The sequence below is a fragment of the Aplidium turbinatum genome, chromosome 2 (genome assembly GCF_918807975.1).
Source record: "Aplidium turbinatum chromosome 2, kaAplTurb1.1, whole genome shotgun sequence".
Classification (NCBI taxonomy): domain Eukaryota; kingdom Metazoa; phylum Chordata; class Ascidiacea; order Aplousobranchia; family Polyclinidae; genus Aplidium; species Aplidium turbinatum.
In genome coordinates this window covers 51,819,031-51,845,692 of record NC_137473.1, presented here as the reverse complement: position 1 = coordinate 51,845,692, position 26,662 = coordinate 51,819,031, and the positions used below count along the sequence as shown (strand labels likewise).

Sequence of the window (26,662 nt, the reverse complement as noted above, 5' to 3'; positions counted from 1 at the left end):
TATTTGACAACTCGACATAAGCTGTGAGGAAGATGTTGGTGTTTCGCCCGCAAGCTCCTTTTTCTGCTGAAACAATCAAACTCTTAACTACGTTTATCTTTTCCTGCGTTCTTTCATTTCAGAACTTTCACGTAGCTGTGGCAAGGAAATGCTAAATAAGTGGTTTGCTAAATTTAAGAGAAGGAAGCAAATGGACTTTATTGAGGCTGAGAATTGCAAAGGGTAATGATTAATGGATCTTTTTTAAAATGTTGTTTTGTGGAATGCGCATCCAAATTTACATACAGGCCCAAAAAAGATTTTTCACCGTCTTGCTCTAATTTGAGGCCCTTGTTAGTTTGGCCTGTATTTTTTAGACAAGTTTCTTGGGCACTAAATCTGCAAATTCCTAAACAAGGAAAAAACTGTTCAACAATTCCATACTGTTTATCGAACGCATGAAGACATATGCGACTTTAGGTTAAGCCTAATTTGGAAGTTTACCAATACGAACGATTTGAATTTTTTCCAATCATAGCGTACCGAGACAGGCTAAAAATAACAAAATGTGCACCATTTGCATCAACAAATTGATAAATCATGATTTGCGTTGATGTAAATATATACCATTTTATTAACATGTAGCATTTCGTATTTGAGAATTTTTCAGCTTCATCAAAATAACTTTGTCTGCAAATGAGAAAACAAAAGAATGATATCTATATTTTTAGACCTAAAAAATAACGGTTGAATTTTATGTCATAAATGTGCATTTTATTGAAACAATTATTCGCTTTACTGGATATGGCGATGACTTCGCATATTGAGCAAAGACCTACATTTTAAATTCACCAATATTACAATGGTAGCCTAACCTATCACGGCCGCACGGGAACTTCAAACCCAATTAACATTATTTTTAGCGTTTTGTCGGAGCAAGACAATTGTGTTCTTCGAAATGCACGCATGACACTAACATTATTTTTTCTTTCACTGCTCCTTTTTTGTCGTAACCAAGCTTATGTCCGTTAGTTGAAGGTTTAGATTAAGTTAATAAAATCAGTCAGGTTGTAAAATTTGTATAATTTATTGATAAAGCTATCGCCACCACAGAGAGACATTTAGTTAAGACACATCAGAGTCCATTTCATTACTTAAATTAAGTAGACGGGAAAACAAAAAATCTAATTTTCATGTTTATTTTCAAATATGTGTCTTTCCAAAGACACAGCCGCATGCTCTTGACTGACTTGACTTGACTGAGCAGTGCAGAACTGATCGCCTTTTATGTTTCAAATCTGGACTTTCACCACTGAGATGGTGTGAGATAAGAAAAGTAAGCAAGATTAAACATCAGGGTGATTGTAACTTGCTGATTAATTTTTGTTGAATCAAATCCAGATGAGAAAATTTGACTCTTTTTTAATAATTTAACATATGTAAACATTAAATCAACATAAAATGACGGAATTTGGCTGTTTAAAAATGGCAGATTACATGATCGTTCAAGATAAAAAGGGATGTAGGAGAAATTCATATTTCAAAGTTGATCGAAATGTTTAGACCATGGAAAATAAATGCTCTCCCAACATTGGCTAACTAATCATGGAGGTGAAATAATTTTTATGCGATATGTTTGAAGAGATGCGTTGTATTCAGCCGATTTGAAAACTTTGTCATTTAGCCATTCCCACTAGGCAAGCGTATGATTGTTTAGCGAGTAATATTCTGATCAATATTCATTAATATCAAAATATTCCTGACACACATACTTAACTAGTCGAGAATTTAGCACTGGAATTTTTAGTGTTGTCCAAATCAAGGGTTTCCACATTTTAAAGGCCTACTAAAGGAAAATTTCAAACGGGAATTAAGCATTAAAACGCGTAAACTGAACATTCAAGAATACATTTCAAGAAAAATTACCGAAAAAAAATTGTTTTCAAAGGCGCTGGCAAGGCCCAAAGTCCAATATTTCATTTATTTTCATTTTTTTCAAAATAACCAAAAAGTGCAAACACTGCTTGAGAATACGTCACAAAAGACAGCAATAACAAAAGCCACGTTACCACATCTGATGTTTTGAGCAAACTGTTTGATGTTTTGATGTTGAAATGTGATGTTTTGATGTACATAGGCTACATACATAGCCTACAGTCAAATCGCCCGCAGTAACAATTATTGCGAGATCAGCTGATTGCTAGTCTTTTGTTACGTAGACTGCACAGTCGCACGCTTCGTTGCTCAGGCCAATCTCGTTCTGAAAGCTCTGACAAAAGCACGCGCGCAATGATGGTCAGACCGCAATGGGGCAAAATTTTATTGAAAATCGTTTTATGGTAACAAGTTAAACACAAAGAACGTGGAAAATCGCCAAGTCAGGTTTTTCCTTTAGTATCCCTTTAACAAATTCTTGCACAATTTTCGGTCGCTTTCGGTGTCGCTTCATTTGCAAAAACAACTTTTACACGGTTGAGTAATAGCCTATTCATAATGCCAAGCCCTTGATTTCAACCAATGAGTGTGTTTGAACATTGATGACAATGACTACGTAAAAAATTCCATAATTGTGTAAAAAGTAATTTTTAATAATACGAATCCATTTTTGGGTTCTTCTATCATTTTTTATAAATAGTTGCAAAATTTGATTTTTTTTATCCAACTACTTATGTCACAATCTATTAAAAGAAAAACCTTTTTTGAAATAAGCAAATTTCAGCTACAGTGTCACAGTCAATAAAGGACATAAAACTAACTTGGATTTATAAATCAAAAATATTATAAGGTTTAACATTCTTGTGTGTGGCGTGGTGAAGACATTAGTTTCACTCCTGGTGGTTGTCAGCTATGTTTGAAGTTACTTGTAGGGAAGGCCATGTACAAGAATGCCCATGTTTCAACCAAACTATAGACAAAAACGAAAGACAACAAAATAATATTTAGCAAACTAGCAAATGTTTAATGGCTGATAGTTTTGATTTAAAGATAGTGTGTAGATGCATATAACTTTTATATAGTGTGCTAATAAAACAAATTCATAAATAAAGATCAGTTTTTTTAATTGAACATTGATTTACAGCACCATGGCCACCTGGAGATGCGGCCTGATTTGTCACATTTTGCAGATTTTGATTACAGCTACTGCTAGTGCTTGACTTACATTTTTTGAGATGTTTTTACTTTTTGCGGTTTCCTAATGACAAAAAACTTTTTTGTTGCCTTAGGGAAGCAGTAGCAAATGAGAAAAAGTAAGTTGAAAAACGCAAAATCAGACTGTTATTGAAAATTAACAGTCTGACTAAAATCTACAAAATCAAAATTTCTTTGTTTTTCAACATGTGAGGATGTTAAAACCTATTGTGTCATCTGGGGAAAAGAATAAAGAAAGCGTAAAAATCTAATTTTTAGAAAAATTTATTTAAACGTTCGCCCAAAGTTAGAAAAACCTGGAAATTTCTGCAAAATGTGACAAATCAGGCCGTATCTTTAGGTGGCCATGACAGCACCAAGACAGCAAGATAATGTTTAAATACACAATACAATGGCTGGTAAATAATATCCATAAAACGATGCCCTAATTTCAGTCCACCTTTCTCGCCAACTTTACTCGTCCACTTTACCCTTTTACAAGCCAACTTTACCCAACTTTTTCTAGTTGTGTTTTTTACATTATTGTTAACGCATTTTAGGTAATAAATCATTTTTATGATAATCAGTACCAAAAAACGTAACCAGTTCTATGTAATACGTGATATATTTTGTAAAAATATAGTTGGCAATGGCAATATGAAAGGCTACATTACCAATGTTAAAATAGATGGTGCATTTTAATTGTTAAGTAAAATCTTTCCAATAAACAAAACTTTAAAAAAGATTATTAGAAGTTTGGTGTTGTAATTACATATTTTATAATGTCATCAATCTTTCACCATTAAAATTTTGACTTTCAGGCTAACTCAACAACAGAAGGAAATCCGGCAGCATACAGTAGGATATGATCTTTTGCTTTAGGAATTCTAAGTTTTTCGAAGTATTTCTTGTTTTGCATTAAAACGTTCTCCAAAGATTTATTCATAGGTTTATGACTCACAGCGTATTCATTCCATTTAAAAGCCCGCCGCAAGCATAGTTGCATCATATGCATATCTATAACCATCAAAGAACACTTCGAAAAAACTCGAAACAGTGACAAGCGTTACAATGAAGCTCGCATTAGTCAGTTTGGCCATTTTGTTATTATGCGTCCAAAGCAGCACTGCAGTTTTCAACAACAGTAAGTTTGCTACATTTGTGATTTGGTATATAGAATGTTTATTATTGTGTTAATATTCAAGGCAGTTAAAATAATAATTATGTATGTTTTTATATTGCTTTCAACGCTTTTCAAAGCTGACAGTGTCAGCGCAACAACGTGGGCTTTATTACTAAAACTTAAAACCAAGCAAGTTTTTAAACGTTTTTAAATTAAAAAATACATTGAATAACTTAACAATGTAGATACTAACGATCTGCTTTAGCCTGATGCTGCGAGGTCGCTGTGGTAATAGCGGTTTTGCACTATAGCTTGCGGAAGCTTGTAGCCTACAAACTGCCATTACCACAGCGAACTCGCAGCATCAGGTTAAAACAGGTCGTTATCTACATTGTGAAGTAAACTACGATCATGCTGCTAGAAGCGAAACTCATTCTGTTGCATAACAATAATAAGATTGAAATACTGACAGCAAATGTTGTGCAGTACTTTAGCTTTCTTCATGAAGTTGTCGTGAGGTGCAACAGTCTGTTTATTCAAATAGATTTTGAATTAATATTAAATATAAGTTCTACACGTAGCGAAGACACATGACAATTTTTTCTAATTTTACTTAACCTTTTTAGAGCTATGTCAAACGATTAAAAGTTTATATTAAAACCATTTTCATAGATAAGTATTTATCTTAGCTAGCTTGTATATTGGGTTTCCTCGCTGACTTAGCAAACAAACAAAAATGAATGAAGCGGTTTGGTTTTGCAGGTTTGACTTAAAACTGTGTTGTTGTTAAATCTTGCATCTTATTTTTATAGGACGTTTCCTGGAAGTTCTACGACAAACCGTGTTAGAAGCTCAGACAAATGAAAATCAAGATACCAGCAAAGATAATACAGACGCGATTCCGAAATCTCAAGAACAAACTACCACCGTTGCCCCGACAACCACTACCACCGTTGCCCCGACAACCACAACCACCGTTGCCCCGACAACCACAACCACCGTTGCCCCGACAACCACAACCACCGTTGCTCCGACAAACACGTTCTTCCCGGCGATTCAAGTAAAAAATTTAAAAAAATTGCTTTCTTCGAAAACTTTAGATTTTAAGTAAAAACTTATTATCTTTCCACGACAGTTATTACTCAGCCAAACATCGATTTGCGCTATGATAGACAATTATAAATGGTAATGACTACAAGAATTTCTTCAAATCCCAAGATAAAGAATTGTGACTGTGTCAAGTGACAGCATAGTCGTACAACAAGGAACAAAAAAAATTTGAGGGTATTTAAAAAAAACTTTTTTCGTTTCAGATTATATTTGTCGACTGCGAAAAATATTGCAGGAGAAAAATAGACGGAACAGAACGACGAGGAAAAATTTGCAATAAAAGGCGAGGAAGAGATAGAAGTAAGAGTAATATACAAAATAGTAACTAACGAAATAGATTCCGATGTCTCTCAACCTCTGTCCTGGCTCCTCGTTGTTATTGAAGATGGAAAGTTACACAGAGATCCTTCATTTAGGATGCAACCGAACAAATAGACATAATGTAAACAAAAAAATGACTGATTTTGTTTACTTATTCTGCAAAATAGTAACATTGGTGCATTTCGGCACAAAACTTAATAGTTATTTTGATTGACTAAGAGTAAAGATAATTTTTTTTTGACAGTCATTAGAAATGGAATTGTCATAAGATTTCCATGTTCTTCAACCCAACATTTTCGTTTTTGTTTCAGCGTTTTGCATACTCTGCCGGATAGACTTGAAGTGCAAGCTTCCCTTCACAATCTTCTCTTGAACCAGAAGACTAAAGAAGAAAAACTTATCTTGAAATGCCTCCTATCATAGGAAGAAGGACCTGTGACACACAGAGATAGTTTCGATATCAAACACGTGGGGTTTTCAACAATGTCCTATCGACAGACCGAATTGTATTGCATTGATTTGTTTGCTGTTTTCTGTATATCTTTATTACTTATATTTACTCAATTACTCCACTAGCACTGCTAGTCGGAAATCCAGAAAATTTACAATGTAATCATGATCTTATTAATGTGGAAATGTCGAAATTGATTTTAGTTTAGTACACTTTTGAAACTCTTTTACTGCCACCCGTTTGGTGCTATTAGCTGCTTTCGTTTTTTGTCGTACCAGACTTACGCCCGGTGGTTGAAGATCTAGATTAAGTAGACAGGAGGACAAGGAATACAATCACTATGTCTAACATCAAGTGTATTTTAAGTATTTGCCTAAAACATGGACGGATAGTCATTTATTTAAAAGTTGAAAAAGTTAAATATTCTGGGTATAGAAAATGGCATAAAGAAGGGCACTGTGACTTTTAAACAGGTCACGCTTGAAATAGTGGAAACTAGTTTAATTTGTTATAGTTATTACAACGTTGTTCATATTGGAATATAGTCAAAAGCACAAAGCATGAGTGCTAGCCTATTATATCTATCTTGTTTTTGTGAAGCAATCGTTTACCGTTTGAATATGTGTCAAATAAAAAATAAATGTTAAATAACATAGGCTACTGTTGAACTTTCTAAAAGTACTATAGCAAACCATAGTTCAAGAAGCGTACGGCATCAGTTCATAGTGAAAAGTTTTTCGTCGTCGTCGTTGAGCCTCTGGGGCCGAGGGTCTATCCTTTTACCACTCCACATTCACGATGCTCCCGGACTACACTGCAAGGCTACTAGAGAGCAGCCAGTCTTTGGTTTCATCATCCATGACGCGCAGACCTTCCACTCCGTTAGGTGGCTTGAAGATCGTACAGTCATTGATGATGTGGTCTGCGGTCTGTTCCTCGGCACCACATTCACAGGAGGAGGAAGAAGCCATTCCCCATTGGTGCATGGTTGAGAAAAAAAACTCGACGCCCGTACGAAGAAGGTTGAGGCACGCCCGTGCCTGTCTTTGTAGCGTCAGGCCGATGGGGCGTGTTTTAATTTTTAGGGGCGTATTGAAAAATGTGTTTAGTGTTTATTTTAAAAAGTTAATAGAAATTAACGTTTTTTAATTGGTACTTCTCATAGTGGGTGATTGGCCTCAATAGCTTTACCAGAGCCTAGTTAAACGTTTCACCCTATCATGCCTCACCAGTCGCTATTTTGTGCCCAACTGGTTTAAAACAATTTATTATTATTGTACGTAGAAATCAAGCCATTTTCATCTTTGTTTCTTTTTTATGTATAAATTTTATGAGACTTTGATATACAGTAGTACAGCTTTGGAATAGAAATAATTTGGAATACTACACGCAGACCATTGACAACAAATTAACGGGATTCAATGACATTGCTTTAGGATGAGTCTTATGAATAATGTTATGCAATGCCATTGATTTGTTGTCAGTGATGGCTAACGATAAATGCACGCTTTTTGTTAGATATAAGTTATGTTTCCTGTCTAATTTAATAAGATAACCCGAAGCCATAAACCAAACTATAAATATTTATGAAAAATAAAGTGATCCTACTATCTCTAAACCTGCATTCTGGCTTTTCGATGTTAAAAGAGTAATGCACGTGATAAATCATGTTATGATATATGCTGTACATTACAGTATTGTAGGATGTCACCAAACGAATAAAATCAGCAAATAAAACTGTATCAACTAAAAGATAAAAGGTCCAAAATGTAGACGCTAAACTCATGCTCGGCGAGGGTTTCGAAAACTTTATTGTCTTCACCAGAGCTACAAAACTTATAGCTCACTGAAGATGAAGATAGCTCTGTTCTTGCAAAATGTGACAGATGAGACTCCAAGCAACCTATTCACAACGACATCGCTAAATATCTCATAAAGTGGGCAATGTGTTGGTGAACGTTGTTTTCGTTTTGACGCACAATAATGAAAATTTCCTCAAAATTCATTCTTGCTGATGCCTTGTCAACTTTTTAAAGGTTACTTATCCCCAACAACGGTCTATGTATTTGATTCTGTGGATTTGTTACGCTGAAAATTTGCTCCTGTTACCTGGATTCTGTCGTTCAACGTTCAAGTTTGTTATGTTTTCATGGTACGTACAGTTAAAAATCGATACAAACAGTGCAATGACAAACAAATATTGTAAACTTAATGGACAGAAGATGAAGGGTATGTAGTACAGTCAAGGAGCAATAACTTATACAGTATACACAAAAATAATCTTGTTATACATATTTGATTGAAAAAGTATTAATTTCAGAAATGAACAGTAACTTTGACAACTGTAAACATAACTGCAATTGTGGAGCATGTGGCGTTGGACATAACTGCAACTGGAGAGCACGTGAGATATAGCTTTGGACTAAAATAGTAGTTTTCAAAACGTTTGCAAAACTGATTTATTTTACTCTTTTATTTAATAAGAATAATTAACTGTGACAATTAGCATAAAAACGTAACGTTTGCTTTAACTGCTCATAATGTAGATTCAATGTAAGCTGAGTTATACAACGTTGCTGGGTCATGTAATGAAGTCCATAAACAGCGATGGATGCTCAAGGGTATGTGGAAGGTCAATTCGCTGCAAATAACTTTCCACTGTCAGTTTTGTGACGGATGTGCGTTGAGCACAAGAAGTCGAAGATAAATCGTTGTCTGCGTTTCATGCCAAAGAGTGGACAAATAAGCTCAACAACCTTGTTGGGAATTTTTTTATCGTCAATGGAAAATTTGCATTCAGTAAATTGTCAACAAAGTTTTGTTTTTGGTGTGGATTGAAACACAAAAAGCTTTGAAAGGTTGACAATGACGCAAGTGGTCTGATTGTTTTTTAATGGCAATGTGACTTCAATGTTGTTGTACAGTACATGTGCAAATGGTGGGAAAGTCCGGAAAAAAATGTTTCACTTTGTTTTGACATGAAATTCTTTGGCTTGGTCTCGTTAAGAGTCTTTTATAAGTAAAAGTTTATTTCGTCTAGTGTTGCTTTGATAAAAGCCATTTGAACACCCGTAATGCGCCGACAACACTGTTCTGACACTTACTCTTACAAAAAACATTTTTAAAACATTAATCCTGAATACCTTGAAACGTTGCTTGGAAGCCTGCATACGTTACCGCCCCATCTGATTCAAATGTCAATTTAACTGACTGACTGGTGGAAAAGTACGGATCGACTGAAGAGAGTAGTCCAGCTATTCGACGTTTCGGTAGATCATTTTCGTATATCTGCAAAAATGAAAAAAAAAATTAAGATTTTGATTTTTTTTAATAAAAACTTCAATACATCTAAAGATCACCTAAGGTTCCGATAAATCATATCACGTTGGAGTAGGGTCAGATACGAGACAAGGGAGGTTATAAAAATTTATGATACTCAGCACTGCTAACTTTTGATTGTGACTCTTTACTCTGACATTTTGTTATTTAGATTATGATGCAATTCTTGTTTATTGACTTTTTTTAGTGCAATATGAATGGGCAAACGATTTAGAAAAACAAAAGATGAAGTTTGCTGGACAAATTTTGAGAGGATCGGCAGAACAGCTACATCAATTAGTTATTAAAGGTATGTATGGTAGAAGGAAAGAGGTGCAGGGGAAGAAGGAGACGACCTTGGGGAGATGATGTAAAACCATAGGCCGACTTGTCAAGCATGGGAGAAGCAAACCGAGTAGCGGAAGAACGTGACTTGTGGAAACAATTGACAGACAACCTTCGGCTCGGAGACGGCACCTGATGACGATGATTGTTTGTAACTTTCCAGTCATCAAAATTTCCAATTTTACATTAACCCATTGCTGGGAATTTTCAAACGATGCTAAAAGGGCTACCTCTGCAGGCTAAGTTAGCACTCACATTGTAAGTCAATCTCGGTACAAGTCAAAACAAGATAACCTGCAAACCCACACTTTGCTGTCGGCAAGACTGACAATAGGTGACGATACGCACTACACCACATGTACGTCTTATAAAGTTTTAAACGTGATGAAACACTTCTTGATTAAACCAAATACACTATTTTGTATACATCAAGACCAACATTTTCTACTATAGCATGCATGAAACAGGCATGCAGGTCACATAGCCTACTATTCTGGCACAAAAAACATATGCTGGCACAATAGCACATATACTGGCATACTATACTGGCACAATAGCATGCATGAAACAGACATGCAGGTCACATACAATACTGGCACAAAAAACACCTTTGGTAATGATAATATATAGCTTTATATGGAACGAACGTGTTTGGTAACAAAAGCTCATACCTTCAAAGCATCACAACAACTTTCAGTCAAAAAAACAATGAAGTGAATCTGTATTCGATATTCCGGCCAGCGTGTGGTGATCCTCCATTCACACTTGATCCTGCTGAGGTACCTTCCAGGCCACATAGGAGAGTTCAGTGGTTGAGGTGAAGCTGTTGCGATAGCTATGAATCCACAAGGCGCTGTATACAAAGATCCGCAAACTTGTTTTCATTTTTTCTTGCATGGAGGTTTTACTCATTTCAAATTTTTAAGCTGTTTGTAAAGAAGTAATTCGTTTTTGACTAAGACTGGTCGCTTTTTCTTTAAAAAAATATATTCAAAAAAAGAACGCTGTAGACCAAGCTTCTTTTCATTTTCCACCCCAAAGAAGCCCATAACTTTTTGGAGTGCATTGAGAAGCTACTAGAACTGGAGTGAAGCCAGTCAAGTTGTTTGTCAACCTATTCTTTATTTCCATCCTCCAGGACACGTAAAGCTTATTATCAGTTGGTTGGATGAAAGAAGTTGTAATTGTTGATGATATGGCCTGCGGCGTGTCCTTCAAGACCGCGCTCAAAGGACTGGATGCCACTTTCCAGTCATGCATGTTTGAGTAACGCATTTCAAGACTACTCCCCATTTAGCGGCACCTAGTGTATGGAAAAAATTCCTGGCAACAACAGTTCAACAACTATCAGAAATTCCACTCTATCTATCTCGGTGACCGGGCCTGCTTCAGTGGTCCAAACCCTCCACAAGTATGCGAAACTACCAGGAATAACCTATCAAGTCTTTGTCATTGCGAGGATAAAGATCAAATCAATCAACCAGCTTGAAATTTTTTATTACTTTTAACTAATTTTAAGTAAGAAAGCTCAGATGCGCCACCTAGCCAATGATCTGTCCACCAATTCAAGAATCGGTTGCAACTTAACATGTTTGATTCATCAAACAGTGTACAAAACTAGACATCGTCAGCTGAAGTTAACAGATGATTGCCCAGTTTTATGATAAATATTAATTAGACAATTTAGTTTTTGCGAAACTTACCAGTTGTTCTAGCTTCGTCAGAATCATCTGGTCCGTCTGCAAAAAGGCGAAAATAACTCTGAAGTAAATTGAGGTACATTAAATGTACGGTGTTAATGTTAGCTACTTACATTATTGCAGCAATAATCAAAATTTTGTAAAGATTACTTGCTTCAAAAACAGCCAAATTATTTATTTGCTGAACTAAACAAAAAAAATTGTGATGATTTGATTTTCAAGGATTTTTATTGTGCAGAAAAAACTGATTGAAAGCAGTTTAGTAATAGCCTGAGCAAAAGACAAAACCTAGTTTAAACTTTGCACGAAATCCACTTTGAGATATCCCAGGATCAGAAACAAACCGCAGAATAACGCGGTCGGTGAAGGAGGTGTAGGAATCTGGGGAGTTGGGATAGTAATCCTTCAGTCGCCGTGTTTCATCACCATTTTCGAATATCTGTTTTTTGAAGTAAACAATAAATACTATTAATACTACAAAAAATGCTCAATGCTGAGCAAAAAGTCAAGCAGAGCGAATTGCATCAAAATTAGTTACTAGTTCGCTAAAAACCTTAACAGCCTGTTTTACCTCAATACTCAGAACAAGGTAAAACAGGCTGTTAAGGTTTTTATTGAACTAGTAACTAATTTTGACGTTTTTTGAAGTATACAGTCGTCGGCTCCAGCTCGTGTCCGAGCATTATGGTTTCGTCTTCAAATTAAATTTGATTTTGGATGGTGATGTCGTATGTGGCTTTGGAGGCCCAGTCTATGATGGAAAAGACGTGGGCAAAAGTCACATTGTATGGAGGGGGGGGGGACGTGGTAGTTTTAGCTTTTCTTTTCTAGTGTTTCGTTTTTCTTGGGCTTTTTGTATCCTGTTTTTTTTTCAAAAATTTCCGTACCTTCCCTAATTCTTTCTCTCCAAAGTGGTCTGTCACTAGCAAGTAGTTCCCTTGAATCCAGATCAATGTTTGCATGATTGAAGGAGACTTTCAGCTGATTTTGTATCTCATTTTCGGTCTTCCGGGGGGTCTTTTCCCTGTCTCTAGTTCACCATAATGCATTATTCGTGGAAGCCTCGCTGGGTCCATTCGTATGACATGCCCTGTCCAGCGAAGGCGGTGTTGCAATATGGTGGCTTCCAAACTGGGCAGCCTAGCGCGATCAAGGATTGCATCGTTGTTAAGACAATCTTCCCAACGAGTACCTAGCATTTGCCTCAGTTTCCTCTGCTGGAAATTTTCAAGACGTTTGATGTCACGGCGGTATAATGTCCAGGTTTCACAAGCATAGAGAAGGGTAGATAGAACGACTGCCCGGAAGACCATAATTTTTGTGCGGATAGATATAGCATGGTTGTGGAAAACACGATGGTTAAGTCTTCCATAGGCACAGTGAGCTGCTTTTATACGTTGTTCAATATCCTTTGCACATGTTGGTGCTGTTGAAAGTACAGTAGAAAGTACAGAAATACAGTAGGTTTAACAAAATGTAAACATTATTTTTCTTTTGACGTTGTGAGACTGCAGATGTTATTGTAGCGAAATCGATTTCCAATCATTAAACTGAGCTTGATTAGTTGTTGCTGGGTGCTTAGCAATGCATCCTATATTTAATAAAATATGGTTGGGCTTACTTTTGTTAAACTATTTGGATATTTTGCTTAAAATAGTGCTTTTAACCTTTATTTTCAATTTTGGTTTCGATCAAGTTTCAACCTTCAGGACCGGGTGGTATAGAAAAATGCCATCAGAAAAAATAGACATTCCTTGGCGTCCAACCCGCGCAATACGGGGATCAAAAGACATTTTAATCGTATAGAGAGATAGAAATAGATAACTTCGAACGTCTGAAATTTATACAACAATATGCTGGGTAGGCTGTACTTGCATAACTCACAGCTAAATAATCACAGCAAGCTTCAGTCCAAAAATGCACAAAATCAATGCGTATTCGCTTGTCAGGCGATGGAGCTGTGATGATCCATCTACAATCTTGCGAGTGTAGGTAGTGGCCTGGCCAACCAGGGGAAGTAATTGTCTGGGTGTTGTTGTCAGCAACTGCGTTGAATCCACAAGTCCCTTGAATAACAAAGAAAAGTTGTAACCGATTGTATTGTTTATTAAACAAGTGGAAACTTAGAATTAATTGTTTTTTAAGATAGAGCCTATATCTAGTTGGTAAAGAAAGAAAAGTGTATAGCAAAACAAGATTTTCTACCCAACAAGATGGAATCAAGGTCTAACTTCAGGCCTTGAGTTTTAAAATCATTTCAAAATTGTAACATGTAACCAATTGTATTGTTTAAAAAGTGGCAACTTAGGATTAATCAAGAAAATGAAATATCTTCTGACAGGTGTCAAATCCACAACAATGCTTGATATGAACGACTCGATTACATGTTTTGTAATGCAAAGAAATTTATTTTCACACGAGTCAGTTCAATCATAAACAGCTAAAAATCGATTTCGATCAGCTAGCAGCTAGATCATCTTCAGTTAAGCTTATTCAAATAGAATCAAATCAACTTAGGATTATTGGTTTTTTAAGATAAAACCTATATCTAGTTGGTCAAGAAAGAAAAGCGTAAAGCAAAACAAGGTTTTTTTACCCAATGCGATGGAATCAAGGTCTAACTTTAGGCCATCAGTTTCAAAATTATTTCAAAATGGAAACACATAGAAATTCAAAAAGTCTACTTTTCGAGTAGCCTGTAAATTATAAGAAAAATCTTTTTTGAAATGTTCGTTCCGATGAGTTGAAAGGAAATTTGTGTTTGAACGGTTACGTGCAATAATCGTTCTATGATAGTGGCAAATTATTTGAAAACAAGTTTTATCTCATATGAATGTTTAACACGGAGGGCGTGGCTGTTAACACTGCAAGAAAGGAAGCCATTGTGCAAAAAAAAAGGAGTGATTTTTTTAATGTAATGAACGAGAAGTCAAAATCTTCTTGTTAACCTTCAGATTCACCTGGTTATGAAACTAGTTATTTTTCTCAAATTTTCTCTGTCAGGCAACTTGAGTTTAATTTTAAGTTAAAGAATGTGCTCATTTTCTTACCAGCAGAAGTGGACTGGACCTCTGTAGTGAACGGCGAAGTTGTCGAGGAAATTTTTGAAACTGAAATGAAAGAGAATTTTAGAGTGTGCTAGACAATTTCAAGTTTGGTCACAAAATAAGGGTGCCGGTACTGCCAAAAATTTGTTTTAATCCAGTTAATAAATTGAAAATATGTCATCAAAAGATACTTTTAGATACGATAAACAATTCCCAATTCTAATCTCCATTATAACTCACATGAAGCTTGTTTGGCAATACGATGCATCGATTTTACAATTTTCAACATCCTTTACCCGGATTAGTCTTTGTAAAAAAATGTCTTTTTGTGTTTAGTGTTTTTAAGTAATGGATAAAATTCTTTCTAAAAATAGAGTCGTCCTGAAATCATTAGAGCTAAATTTTATGAAAACGTATTAACTTATTTTGAAGGTGGCGTTGAAGCCATTGTAGTTTAGTCTCTCGTCCGAGGAAAACTTCAACATGACTTGATTGGAGTTAGAAAGATATGAGATCGGAGATAAAATGTATCCACCCATTTCATGAACCTTTTTTCCATCCTCCCACATCTGTGAATAAGACGTCGAATGATTTCTTTTTGACAAAGCGTTTGTTTTAAGTGAATGGTAATTGGCTGATAAAAATATTTTAGAAGGTGCACACTGCACTGCCGTTGGTAAGAGCCCTTGTACGGAAATCGAAAGGGCGCCGGTTCAACACCGCTCAAAAGCATGCGGCTGTGTCTTTGGCAGGACACTTGAAGGTATCTCCAAAGGTCACCAAGATTGGCTTCCTTGCTTTTCCGTCCTCTTAATCTAATTCTTTTACCACGGGGTGCCTGGGTACGACAAAAGTATATTTTATAGACAGGCTTAACCGTACCTGTTACTGGCGTAGACCCTATGGTCTCGCTCTCTGCTAAATCAGCAATTTCACATAGAAGCAGTGACGCTAGAAACCAGAGATTTTTTGAATTTTACTTTTTTTTCTTGCCCCAACTTTTAATCCCGATTATGTTGGTATCGGATAATTGTGAAGTTCACAATAAACCTTTTGTCACAGCCAGTTATAAAATGCAAGAAATTTGCTGATATTCAATAGCTTGATTGATAGTTTACTATTAGCGTGCGGTTTCATTTTGTGTTTGTCACTCATAACGCGACTGCGCTAAACTTCCATTCTGTACCCAGGCTGCAAAATCCGTCATTTTTACATTGATTCAACGTCGATTTTGCTGTCTGGGTAGGGAGTCGGTCTCTGACGCGATATGAGTCATTCTTTGCTGGCAGACAATAATTAGGAAGGTAATTTGTTATTTGCGCAAATTGTTTTGTAGTGCAAAAAGTGCATGGAATACTGTTTGCACAGAAACGGAAAAACAAAATTGATGAAATTCTGTGTTCAATGCAAGAAGACTTTCAAACTAAAATGTGAACTGAGAAATTTGACAAAGAAATCACGAAAATAGGTCAAAAACCGAGTCTTTATCACCTTTTCTACCTAAAATACACAATCATGAATATATTTTGCGAAATGAATTGATTGAAGTGATAGATAAGGCTTTTGACCAACCGCATACTTTTTCCCGGTGTTATTTGATATAAGCCGACGGAGTAATTAACAATAAGAGAGACGTAGACCTGATGGTCTCGGCCAGTAACTCTTGCCGCCAAAAGGAAGCATTAACAGATACGGTTAAGAAGAATTAGTACAAAGTAATATCATTTCGGGATACGAAGACTGTGTTCAAAGAGACTCATAAATAAATAAAAATAGGTACAAATCCAATGCAAAAATTGTAGCATATTTATTAAATATTATTTAAGGTATGCGGCATATGCTTTCTTCTAGTAGGCTAGCCAACGCAGTCAAAATAATTTGGCTGCTGTACTACAATTAGCAATATTAGAGGGGGTAATGTACATTAAGTTTCTATAGACTAGGGACAGAATTCATACAACAAACATCTATCAACAGTATAAACCTGTTTATTGCAAGTAAAACACGATCAATTTTTTTTTCACCTCTAGAACGTCACAGCAACGTTCGGTCCAAAAAGATTCAAAATCTATTTGGATGCGATCTTGAGTGGAGTTAGTGGATATATTCCAGCGGCAGGCTTCAAAGCTCGGATATGTTCCAGGAAAATTTGTGGAGTGTAGAAGTCTTGGATACGATTTTGCTTCGGCGTCAAATCCACAAGGGGCTTGAAAAAATGTGTAATGCATACAGTAATGTTGCAATTAAGGAGTGCATACTAGTTTATTTCTATCAATCAGATACTTTAAGTAGAAAACCCAATCAAGTCTTTGGAATTGAGGACTTAACATAACTATCTTTTCGATATATGTGATCTTGTGTTGATGAACTTGACTAAGTATGAATTTGCAGACAGAAGTAGAATCTAGCTAAAGATTATTCAAGCAATTCGAGTGAGACGAATTAATCTTGTATCTTGTAAAGTTATTTTCACCAAGCCTTTAACGTGCCATTTAGGTCTACACTGTAGCGCACCCAGCATGAGGCTAAGGGGGCTCCAGCCCCCACCAAAAATGAAGTTTTTGTATGTTTCCCATTTATTCCTTTTGCTTACAGGTTAGATATGAATAAGACACAACAATACAACAGGGTTAAGCATTATACTAATATATTTTACATATTTACAAATACTTTTAACAGTCGAACGTTTTCGGCTTAACCTAAGCCTTCATCAGGAATCTAAAAATATTTATAAAAATGCAATAAATTTTAACTTTTTGAAGGTAAAATTATGATTAGGCGTGTAGGACTTTAATTGAAAATACGAACTACTTTGAATGTTTTGTAAATAGGACAAACGTCCACAGAAAATTTAGCCTAGGCCTACTGTTTACAAAATTAGTGTTTTGTTTCAAACTGTTTTCGTGCTAGTTGTTGTTTTCGCACTTATTTGTGTTGGCAAACAGAAAGCGAATTCTATTTTGTCATACATGAGGAAAAAGTCAAGATCTATACAAGATTGCGAGAGTAGACGTAAGGATGAGGATGCTGATAGTACTATAGTAGCATGGGGTTCACTTCAATCTAATGAGGCCAACTTCTAATCTGATTGAGAGAACGAATCTTAATGTATTGTCTACCGGTGGGTTGTGGGCCGTGAGTGGCTTTGGATATTAATGAAAGCAGTGGCGTAGCCAAAGGGAGGTTTTGGGGGTTTCAAACCCCCCCCTTTGGCACGCGTATGACGTCACGATATTGAGAATAATGCTTTCAGTCTCTTTATGTCTCTAAAACAATGTTTGCCTAATTTTAAATGAAACTGCATTAAAAGAGCGAGTTTTGCCAATACCAAACATCAGCCAAGAATTAGCAACAAGAAAACATAGAGACAGCTTTATTTCCGAAAAAAAAACATGGTCTTATCCTTTTGCTATGCCACCGGACAGCGCCATTTTACAGGAATATTTATACCCATATTTTTGTTGAAAATGATCTCAGAATGCACCAAATTCAAAGTAATTTTTAAAAAATTTTTGGGGAGGCCCCCAGACACCCCGCCGCTAGGTGTCATCTGAGGCAAATACACCGTCAAACCCCCACATTTCAAAGTTCCTGGCTACGTCACTGAATCAAAGGGCTGAAAATTGGCCTATTGTTACTGTCACTATTGTCGCAAATCACTCGGGCGACATTTCTTAATTAGCCCCCCCTAAAAAAATTTCTGGGTGCGCTACTGAGTCTACAGTAAAATATTATATACAGGTCAATGCAGTAGCTACTTGCATTTCTTTGACAATCATAGTTCAACAAAATCTTTTGCGCTCGATATTTTGAAACTTACCTCTGGTGGTTGCTTGTACACTAGAAGTGGTGGTTTGATCTGCAAGAAAAGCAAGAAAATGCTGCGTTAAATAAAAATTAACAGTAAAACATCTACCCAGTCAACAAGAACATGAGAGAAAAATTTCATAAGAATCATTTTAACAGCCAATTTAGAAAAAGTGTTAGTTTACTTTTTATTGCCATTCAAATTTAACGGTTGCAAAGAACGATTAGATTTAAAGAGGATCCGTAACAATGCTGTAGTATTAAACATAATAACTCAATGTCTTTATGTTTTTTGTCACGACTTTAACTAGGATTCAAAAACACTGTGGAATTTTGTGCTTTGTATCGTAGTTATAACGCAACCACATTATAGCCCGGACCCATGTTTATTACATTCCCTCAAGAAAGTACAGAATTAGAGTCGTTGTCACGAACGCTCCATTTTAGTGTAGCTTAAGCTAAGGCTTTAGTTTTAAGCTTAAGCTGAACTAAAAAATTCTCAAAACAACTTCTGTATCTAACTTATTTTGAAGATGAATGCTGATGGGAAGTCAAGAAATCCTTTGTCTATTTTATGATTGCATTCAAGAATATCATTCAGGTATCATGCCACGACTTAGACGCTTGCTCTCGACAAGTGTCAAGCTGGCAACCTTTCGAAAATTCGAAGGTAACTTCACCACTCAGCCACAAGACTAATCGTATTCCATAAATCTTTAAGTCTAAAATTATGATACAGTAGAATTCGCCTTATTCGTCATCTCAAGGGGGTTAGAAAAATAGTGACGAATTAGGCAAACTGACGAATTATGCAAACAGATCAAAACTATAACGACTTCTGCCGGGACCAACAAATATGTGACAAACAAGGCGAACTGACAAATCAAATGACAAATTCTACTGTAATTTACGTCGCGTAGAATATTCAAAGGGAAATTTGTTTATTCATCATCATTTTATTTGTTGTCACGTTTCCGGGATAGTGCAAGTTACTGTACAATACAGTGAGCAGTATTTCTACCAGCACGTGTATGCACAGGAAATGTATAAAATCTTAACGGGTTTAAAAAGGAAATGAAGGAGAATAAGGTATGCCCATATGTAAACTGCACGGCCAGAAATCCAGACACACAAGCAGCAACTAAACATTAAAAAACAAAAAGAAAATTGAAAACAAAAATGATTAAAAACGTTATGGGCTGAATGTTAGCAAGCTAATACCAACAATTTTAATTCACTTCACTCACTGCAATCTTGCTCGTCGCTTCCATCAAAGCAATCGTCCTCCCCATCACAACGCCAAGTCATTGTGACGCACTGGCATCTTTTGTCAGCTATGTAGCCACATGGAAATTGATCACTTGGACATTTACAAGCTAAAAATGTTTGGAAAAGCTAATGTTAGCAAGATGTTGTCTTAAAAAACCATTGATTGCTGTAAGTAGGCTATTAATACAGGCCGAATAAAACATAGCCTAAGTTTTAATATCCTTTGAAAAATCATAAAAATAGTAAGTCTCAGGGAAAATCAGAAATATTTTTGTAACATAAAGTAACATTTCGCTTTGTCATATCGTTTAGAAGTGTTTCGATCAGAAATAAAAACAAACTGGACTGACCTTTAAGAGCCTCCAATATGCTATTGTGCTATGCCTTGATAAATTTTATTCAACTGTTTTTATTTTGTTTGAATGGAAATACAAAAAGAAACTGAAAATAAAGCATAACATGGAAGAATAGATGGGTTGTGCTAACAAACATCTATCTGATTAACTTATGATACAGCAGAATACCAATGCACAGTTTTTAAGTGAAAGTATAAAACACGGATCAAATTCTGTACTACAACAATTACATGATATTTGTGATAGAAAAAAACTATTTCGTCGGAGTTGGAACGATTTTTTCATGTCCAAAGTCGGATTCAAATATTTTTATTCCGACATAATTGAGCTGTACGGTACCAGAAAAGACTAAGTATAAGTGGTGGATTTAACTGTGGAAAAATTCGACGTTTCTAAAAACGTCAGACATTTTTCAATCTTAGTCAAGTATAACTTACAAATCCTACTCCAAAGCTCTGACAAAACATATTTACTGCAATTTTGTTCATCACTTCCATCCGAACAATCCGCATCTTCATCGCAGATCCAGTGATCCGGGTAGCAAGAACAATTTTGAGACTTTTCACAATAAAAATATCCTTGATCGCATAAACATTGTTTGGGAGTTGCTAAGGTAGTCTCTAAAACATGGAATTACAATTTCAAATTAAAAGCAAGGTTTACGGTATATTATATCGGGTTTGGCAAATATTGCTCTGTTTGACTTTTTAGTTGGCATTGAGCTATCTTTTGTAGAACTAATATTGTGTTTATTGTTTCATACTTATTATTTATATAAATATCATTTACTTGGCTCTTGTGTCGTCATTGAAGGACTCGTGGCCAATGGTTGTCGTGGATTGATTGCTGTTGAAATAGATGAACTTGTTTAGTACATAAGCTTCATTGCAGTAACGTTTCCAGTTATCGTACATACTTTGTGCATTGCAGTTTTACTTATTTTTATCAAACCTTCGTTTTCTAAACCAACTTTCTTTTCACTTTATTTTTAATTTAAGTTCACCTTCTTCACTGGTTTGATTAGAATCAGAAGTTCAATTTACAAACTAACCACGCAAAATGATCTTGGTTTGTTATGCGTTAATATTTGATCTAACTAATTATGAAGCTAAAGTGACACCCTTGGATTACTGTTGTGAGTGCTGATGAAAGTTTCAAGGTTCTAGTAAAATTGCATTGCCTTTACTTTGAAGCCAATGTAGCAGGTGGCAAGCATGCTACTGCACACAAAAAACAATTTCGTAACAAATATATAACGATAGTAAATTTAGAAACTTGTCAAACTGCTAAAAATTAGTTTTAAAGTAAATTTTCATCTCACCTTCAAAAGTTCCTTGGAAGCCTTCGGCAGTGATGTACTGGTCTGATATAAACCTCAGCACAACTCTTCCTGTGCTGGACAAAAATGGATTGGATCTTGGATCAACAACACGACCTTCTAGTCTCCTCTGGAAAATCCCGTTTTCTCGAATCTTTTGGAAAGCAATTCGAATGCAACAAGTCAAGGCTTAGCATCGAAATGATTAAATCACTTAATCAAGTAAAAAAGAGAAGGTTAAAATGCAGAAATAAAACTCATGCCATAAAAAACGCTTTAAAAGTTTATGGCTTTTACTTTCAGTATAGAAATAAAATTTTATTATAATGAAAGAGCAACAAATTATAATGAAAGCGCCATAAATATAGAAATAGCCCAGTCTTTGCTTTTATATAAAATGCAGCATAGCATAAATTCATGTGAAGGCTTTGAAGTTATTTACAGAACTCGACGACAAAATGCTGTAGTTCTTTCTGAATGAGGGATTTCTAGCAAGCAACCATTTCGTATCATGCTGATACTGGCATTTAAACACCCCATTTTTATTATCTGATCTTAACTATAGATAGCCTACTATAGGTAGGTTATGTTTGGAGTTGGTCAAAGTAAGAGTTAGTTTTGTGTAAAACAGATACAGTAATTTAAAAGTATCAAAACTACTAGATGAAATTTCACGACTAACCGTTAGAAAATTTCAGGACTAACCGTTAGAAAATCGCCACCGGCGTCAGTGAAAAAATCCGAAAATTGAATCCGAATCAAATGTCCTGGTGTAGTGCTAGAAATGATCCACTCACAATCCAATGATGACCTATAGCGTCGTGGCCATTCAGGAGAATTTAGAGGCTGAGAAGTGTTAGTTGCATTGAATGTTCCACCACACCCTGGTACTGTTGAGAGGTTATAAAGAACATTATTGATTTAAGACCCAAATATTTAAAAAGTTTAGTCAATGTGAATAAAGTTTATTAAGCTCAATTTGTAAGAGGAAACTGGTGATTAAGCAAGTTCTTTGAAAATTAAATTATTTCATCTTTCCTTCTGAAATATATCAATGCATCTAAATTTAAATTTTATTATTCAAGATGAGAACAATTTAGCTTTCTGAACGTTTACTAAACGCACATGTTGTTTTTCGTTTTGAGCTATGTACTTTTCAGCTTTTTATTAAATTTTTTGTGTTAAGGTAATATACGTTTTACGACAACATTATAGCAAAGAAACTTCATAACCTGTAACTCTAGCAAACGTCACAGTAATCTCGTTGGTAAGATAGGGATATCTGGATGAAAATAGGAGTTGATTTTCTCGAAACTTTTCAACACGTGGCCTCTAATACCAGTATTTATCAATATTTATTAAATATATCATTAAATTTAAATGTTGGCGATTGATGTAGGCTACAGCTTCGTAGCCAACGTTTTAGTGACACACGGGCCACGGGCCGCATTTCTTGATGGTAATGACGATTATGATAGTTCTAATGATAATACTACGTTTAATGACCTTGTTAAAAATGTTTACCTGTTGGAGTTATAAGAGTAGAAGTTACTGCTTCTCCTTCAACTTCTGAAAAGTGTTTAAAAAATTTACTGCTTAAAAAATTTACTGAAGTTACTGCTTCTCCTTCAACTTCTGTAAAATGTTAAAAAAATTAAAAATCGTTTTTGAAAATTAGTTTTACTTTTTACTAACAAAGGAAAAATCTACATCACTTAACCTCTGTTTCGACTTCTCGGTGTTAACAATAAAATACTTATTATTTACTTTTCTTAAGTACATATTTTTATAACAAAATTTACAACAATAAAATTTGTAAATAAAATAAACAAAAACTAAAAATATCCAAATAGCGTGAAAATTAAAGCTGTTGTTAATTTGAGCTTGTTAAAACTGCAAAAGAAATTCATGTCATACGTTGGTAGGTTCCATGGAAGCCTTCAGCAGTGATGTACTGGTCTGATATAAACCTCAGCACAACTCTTCCTGTGCTGGAAACGAAAGGATTGGACTTGGGATCCACAACACGCCCCTGGAATCGGCGTCTGAAGACTCCATTCTCACGAATCTTTGTGGAAACAATTGTTACGTTTCAATACAAGACAATCTACAAAAGGTATTGAAGTGAGTGGAGATTTGTAAAAGAGGCAGTTTAATGTCTATAAAAAAGCCTGTTCTACCAATTATTAAACTAACTTTTTCGGCACAGCGAAAGCAGTAATATTTGTTTTATTGGCTCTCTTTTTTCTGGTTTTGTGAATTTGAAGTAGTAAGTCATTGCAAATGTTTACTTACAAATAAAAACTCCATAATGTAATGCAAATTTTAGTTTAAGGCTACATTAAGCAGGTTATGTAAATAGGGGCTAATTTTTTTCCTCTTTAATATGTCGTGGAAATATTAGTGACCGCTCAAAAACAAAAAAACAACTTTCAAATCTCATAATTGTATACTAACACAATAAAAAAGAAAGATTAATTAAATGGTACTTATTTCTGCATTTCCTGAAAGAAGACCAACGCTAAGATAAACGAAAAATGCATAGAGAACAATTATCCTAATTAATTGTAACAAATTAGTTTATTCAACATCATCTGATGACAAACCTCCAAAAAGTCACCGCTTGGATCGGTATAAAAATCCGAGAATTGAACACGAATTGCACTGCCCGGAGTGGCGGTCGTGATAACCCATTCGCAATCCAGTAATGGCCTATAACTTTGAGGCCACTCAGGTGAGTTTATAGGTTGTAAAGAACTGTTGGCTATGAAAGTTCCGCCGCAACCAGGTATCGCTGAAAGTTAAATCAACTTATATTTTAGTCACTTGCAGTTTAGAGTGTAAGGTGAATTGAAAAGTAATTATAGGACGAGATTAAAAATATATCTTTTATAAATTTAACCATGGCAGTGTCAAATGGCAGTGGAAGTTTCACTTATTGTGCCATATTTTTCAAATTTTCAATGAGCCCAAAACATCTATCATTTTGTGATATAACAATTTTGTTACGAGCTCGTCGTCATTGTGATCTTGTGAGCCATTGGGAACGAGGGTTTATTCTAAAGTAGCCTACTTGCATTCAACTCTAGAATAAAGCTAACATCTTCTCCACCTCTCAAAACAAGGACTATAAAATTGAACCAAAGATACTTCATCCTAACACTAATCTTAAGCTTCTTTGGCTGATCTTAAAATTTTTATCCCCAAAGCTCGGTTTTTATTGTCAGTTGGCTTTTGTGCCTAACGAGGCAAAATCTAACGCTATAACATTTAACAAACAAGTGCTAAACTCACCAGGAGCAACAGTTGTAGTTGTAGCAATAGTTGTCGGAGAAACTTCAACCGTTGTAGTTTCCGCGGTTTCAATCTCTGTAGCATCATAAATAAAAAGAATAAACATCTTTCTATTGACAAAGCATGCAGTTAATCTACTTTAAAAGTAGCAAGTAAGCTAAACGTAAAGTTTTAATGATTGCCACTCGCAGCTCACTTTTTACGTATACAGTTTAGATTCATATTATACACATTTCATTAACTATTTTCTGTAATTAATCGTTCACTTTCTGCAATGTTTTGCATCTAAACAAAACTTCGTTATCGTCACCAGTATAACACGTTATTTTATGTTACATTAAATTTGATTTGGTAGAATCTATTGTTGAAATTGAATAACAAAGACTTTCAGAAATTTTGCTTTTCAATTTGATAACCTTTTTATAGCCTCTTTTAAATTTTGTGAACCTTTAGTTTCGACAGATTTAACTAAAATACTCTTAAAAATAAGGTTTCGGAATTCTTTTTAAACAGATGCTTTTGTAAAGGCTGCAATCCGACAGACTTCTAAAAATAAGAATGAACTTCTTGAGACTTGTTTTTAACATTAGGTTTTCCCTATTGAAGCAATAAAACTGAAGATATAAGATACGAACCAAACTTTTATAGTACCGGTATTGAAAGTCATTCAAATTAGTTTAAATTACTCACATGTACTCAAAATTAATATTTGTGATGATTTGGTGGCCATTACTACAAAAGGCTGGTATTTCACCACAGGACCTTGATTTTAATCGATTGTGGGAATCTTAATCTTGGGACTGAGAAAGTTTCTTCGGAAGCTTGCTACTGGCAGTTTCGCATCCTTGTAGACTTGTAGAGGTTTTGAACCATTGTCGCAGGTTCGGTTACCGGGTTTGACAGAGTGAAGTATCCGCTTGTAAAAGTGCTGTTGTCTGTGAATTATTCCATCCATCTATGAGTGGCCGCTGAATGGAAAGCAGTCCTTAAAAATGCGTTGCTCAAACGCACACCTCGAGAATCGAACCAGCGCCGCTTGATTTTGAAGTTCTTTGTTTTAAAATTCAGGTGCTTAAACAAAACAAATGTTTCTAAAAATATTGTGCTTGTTAAACAAATGCTACCTTTGAAAGTTGCTTCAAATCCGCTCTGTTGGATCGAGACATCCGATACGAATCTCAAGATAACAGTGCTGGTGATTGAATTGTAAGGTTCTAATGCTGAAGTGCCTTGAAGCCGCCGAAACTCAATTCCGCGTTCCATAATCTGGAATGCAGTTTACTTAATTGGATCTTCAGAGGAAAAAAAACTATTTCACATCTTTTTAGAGTTGTTATTTTGTTGTGGTTTGCGGAGGGTAAGGAAAGAAGTAAGTATTAAAGTTTAACTCTACAGTAGGCTATACTTACCACGCAATCATCTACGGTGCAGTATGTGATGCATGACTTATCCAACGTTTTTGTAGTATGACTAATATTCAAATAAAGGTTGAGGTACAAGGTCGTACATTGAGAGTATTACTATTTTAAATCCAGGTAACCAAATCAAAACTATTTGAATGATTACCACATCGTTAAGAATATTATCACGGTTACCTGGTTATCCGATATCCGCATAGTTACATCCTACCTTCAAGAAATCACAACATTGTTCTGTTGCGAAAGAAGTGAAATTGATATGAATTCGATTTTGTGGCTTGCTTGCCGTGATGGTCCACTCACAGACCAAGTTGCTGTCGTACTTCAGCGGCCAACCAGGAGAGTTTAATGGCGTTAGATCAGTGGTTGCTGTAGCTCTGAATCCACAGGGAGCTGCATGAAAAGAACAAAGCTCACTATGTTTCTTTATGACGATAATGTTGTAACAGTTGCAGATGATAAATTAGATTCGTTTTACTTTAAAAAATAAATTAGAGCATTTGTTCTGTATCCTGTATATATAAAAGTATTTCATTACAAATATGTATTGCATAGTTCAGCATCACGTCATTTCTAGTAGATGCTACATAATACTGTCAACGCAAAACTATTTGCAAAGTCACTTATATTCGCAGTTTCATATAAGAAACTTAGCACATGTGGCATTTAAAGCAAAA

General features: G+C 35.4%; 1 protein-coding gene and 1 long non-coding RNA gene across 2 annotated transcripts in view; one reads left to right on the top strand and one right to left on the bottom strand.

The window, feature by feature from the left end:
* LOC145764398 (cubilin-like) overlaps positions 1-26,662 on the bottom strand; it is a 67,245-nt gene that overhangs the window by 22,486 nt on the left and 18,097 nt on the right. The window contains exons 23-42 of the mRNA XM_082576014.1: positions 26,197-26,378; positions 25,692-25,833; positions 24,568-24,642; positions 23,880-24,067; positions 23,191-23,341; positions 22,798-22,842; positions 21,979-22,163; positions 21,277-21,427; positions 20,745-20,801; positions 20,429-20,575; positions 19,578-19,706; positions 18,344-18,382; positions 16,548-16,729; positions 14,945-15,092; positions 14,527-14,586; positions 13,361-13,542; positions 11,765-11,915; positions 11,480-11,515; positions 10,448-10,629; positions 9,257-9,401 (exon numbers count right to left, since the gene is read on the bottom strand). Coding sequence (XP_082432140.1) covers positions 9,257-9,401; positions 10,448-10,629; positions 11,480-11,515; positions 11,765-11,915; positions 13,361-13,542; positions 14,527-14,586; positions 14,945-15,092; positions 16,548-16,729; positions 18,344-18,382; positions 19,578-19,706; positions 20,429-20,575; positions 20,745-20,801; positions 21,277-21,427; positions 21,979-22,163; positions 22,798-22,842; positions 23,191-23,341; positions 23,880-24,067; positions 24,568-24,642; positions 25,692-25,833; positions 26,197-26,378 — 2,577 coding nt within the window. The remainder of the gene's footprint in view (positions 1-9,256; positions 9,402-10,447; positions 10,630-11,479; positions 11,516-11,764; positions 11,916-13,360; positions 13,543-14,526; positions 14,587-14,944; positions 15,093-16,547; positions 16,730-18,343; positions 18,383-19,577; positions 19,707-20,428; positions 20,576-20,744; positions 20,802-21,276; positions 21,428-21,978; positions 22,164-22,797; positions 22,843-23,190; positions 23,342-23,879; positions 24,068-24,567; positions 24,643-25,691; positions 25,834-26,196; positions 26,379-26,662) is intronic.
* On the top strand, positions 5,154-6,365 carry LOC145787164 (uncharacterized). The gene is made up of 3 exons (XR_014291376.1): positions 5,154-5,291; positions 5,545-5,641; positions 5,974-6,365. It is a non-coding gene; the product is annotated as an uncharacterized LOC145787164 (long non-coding RNA).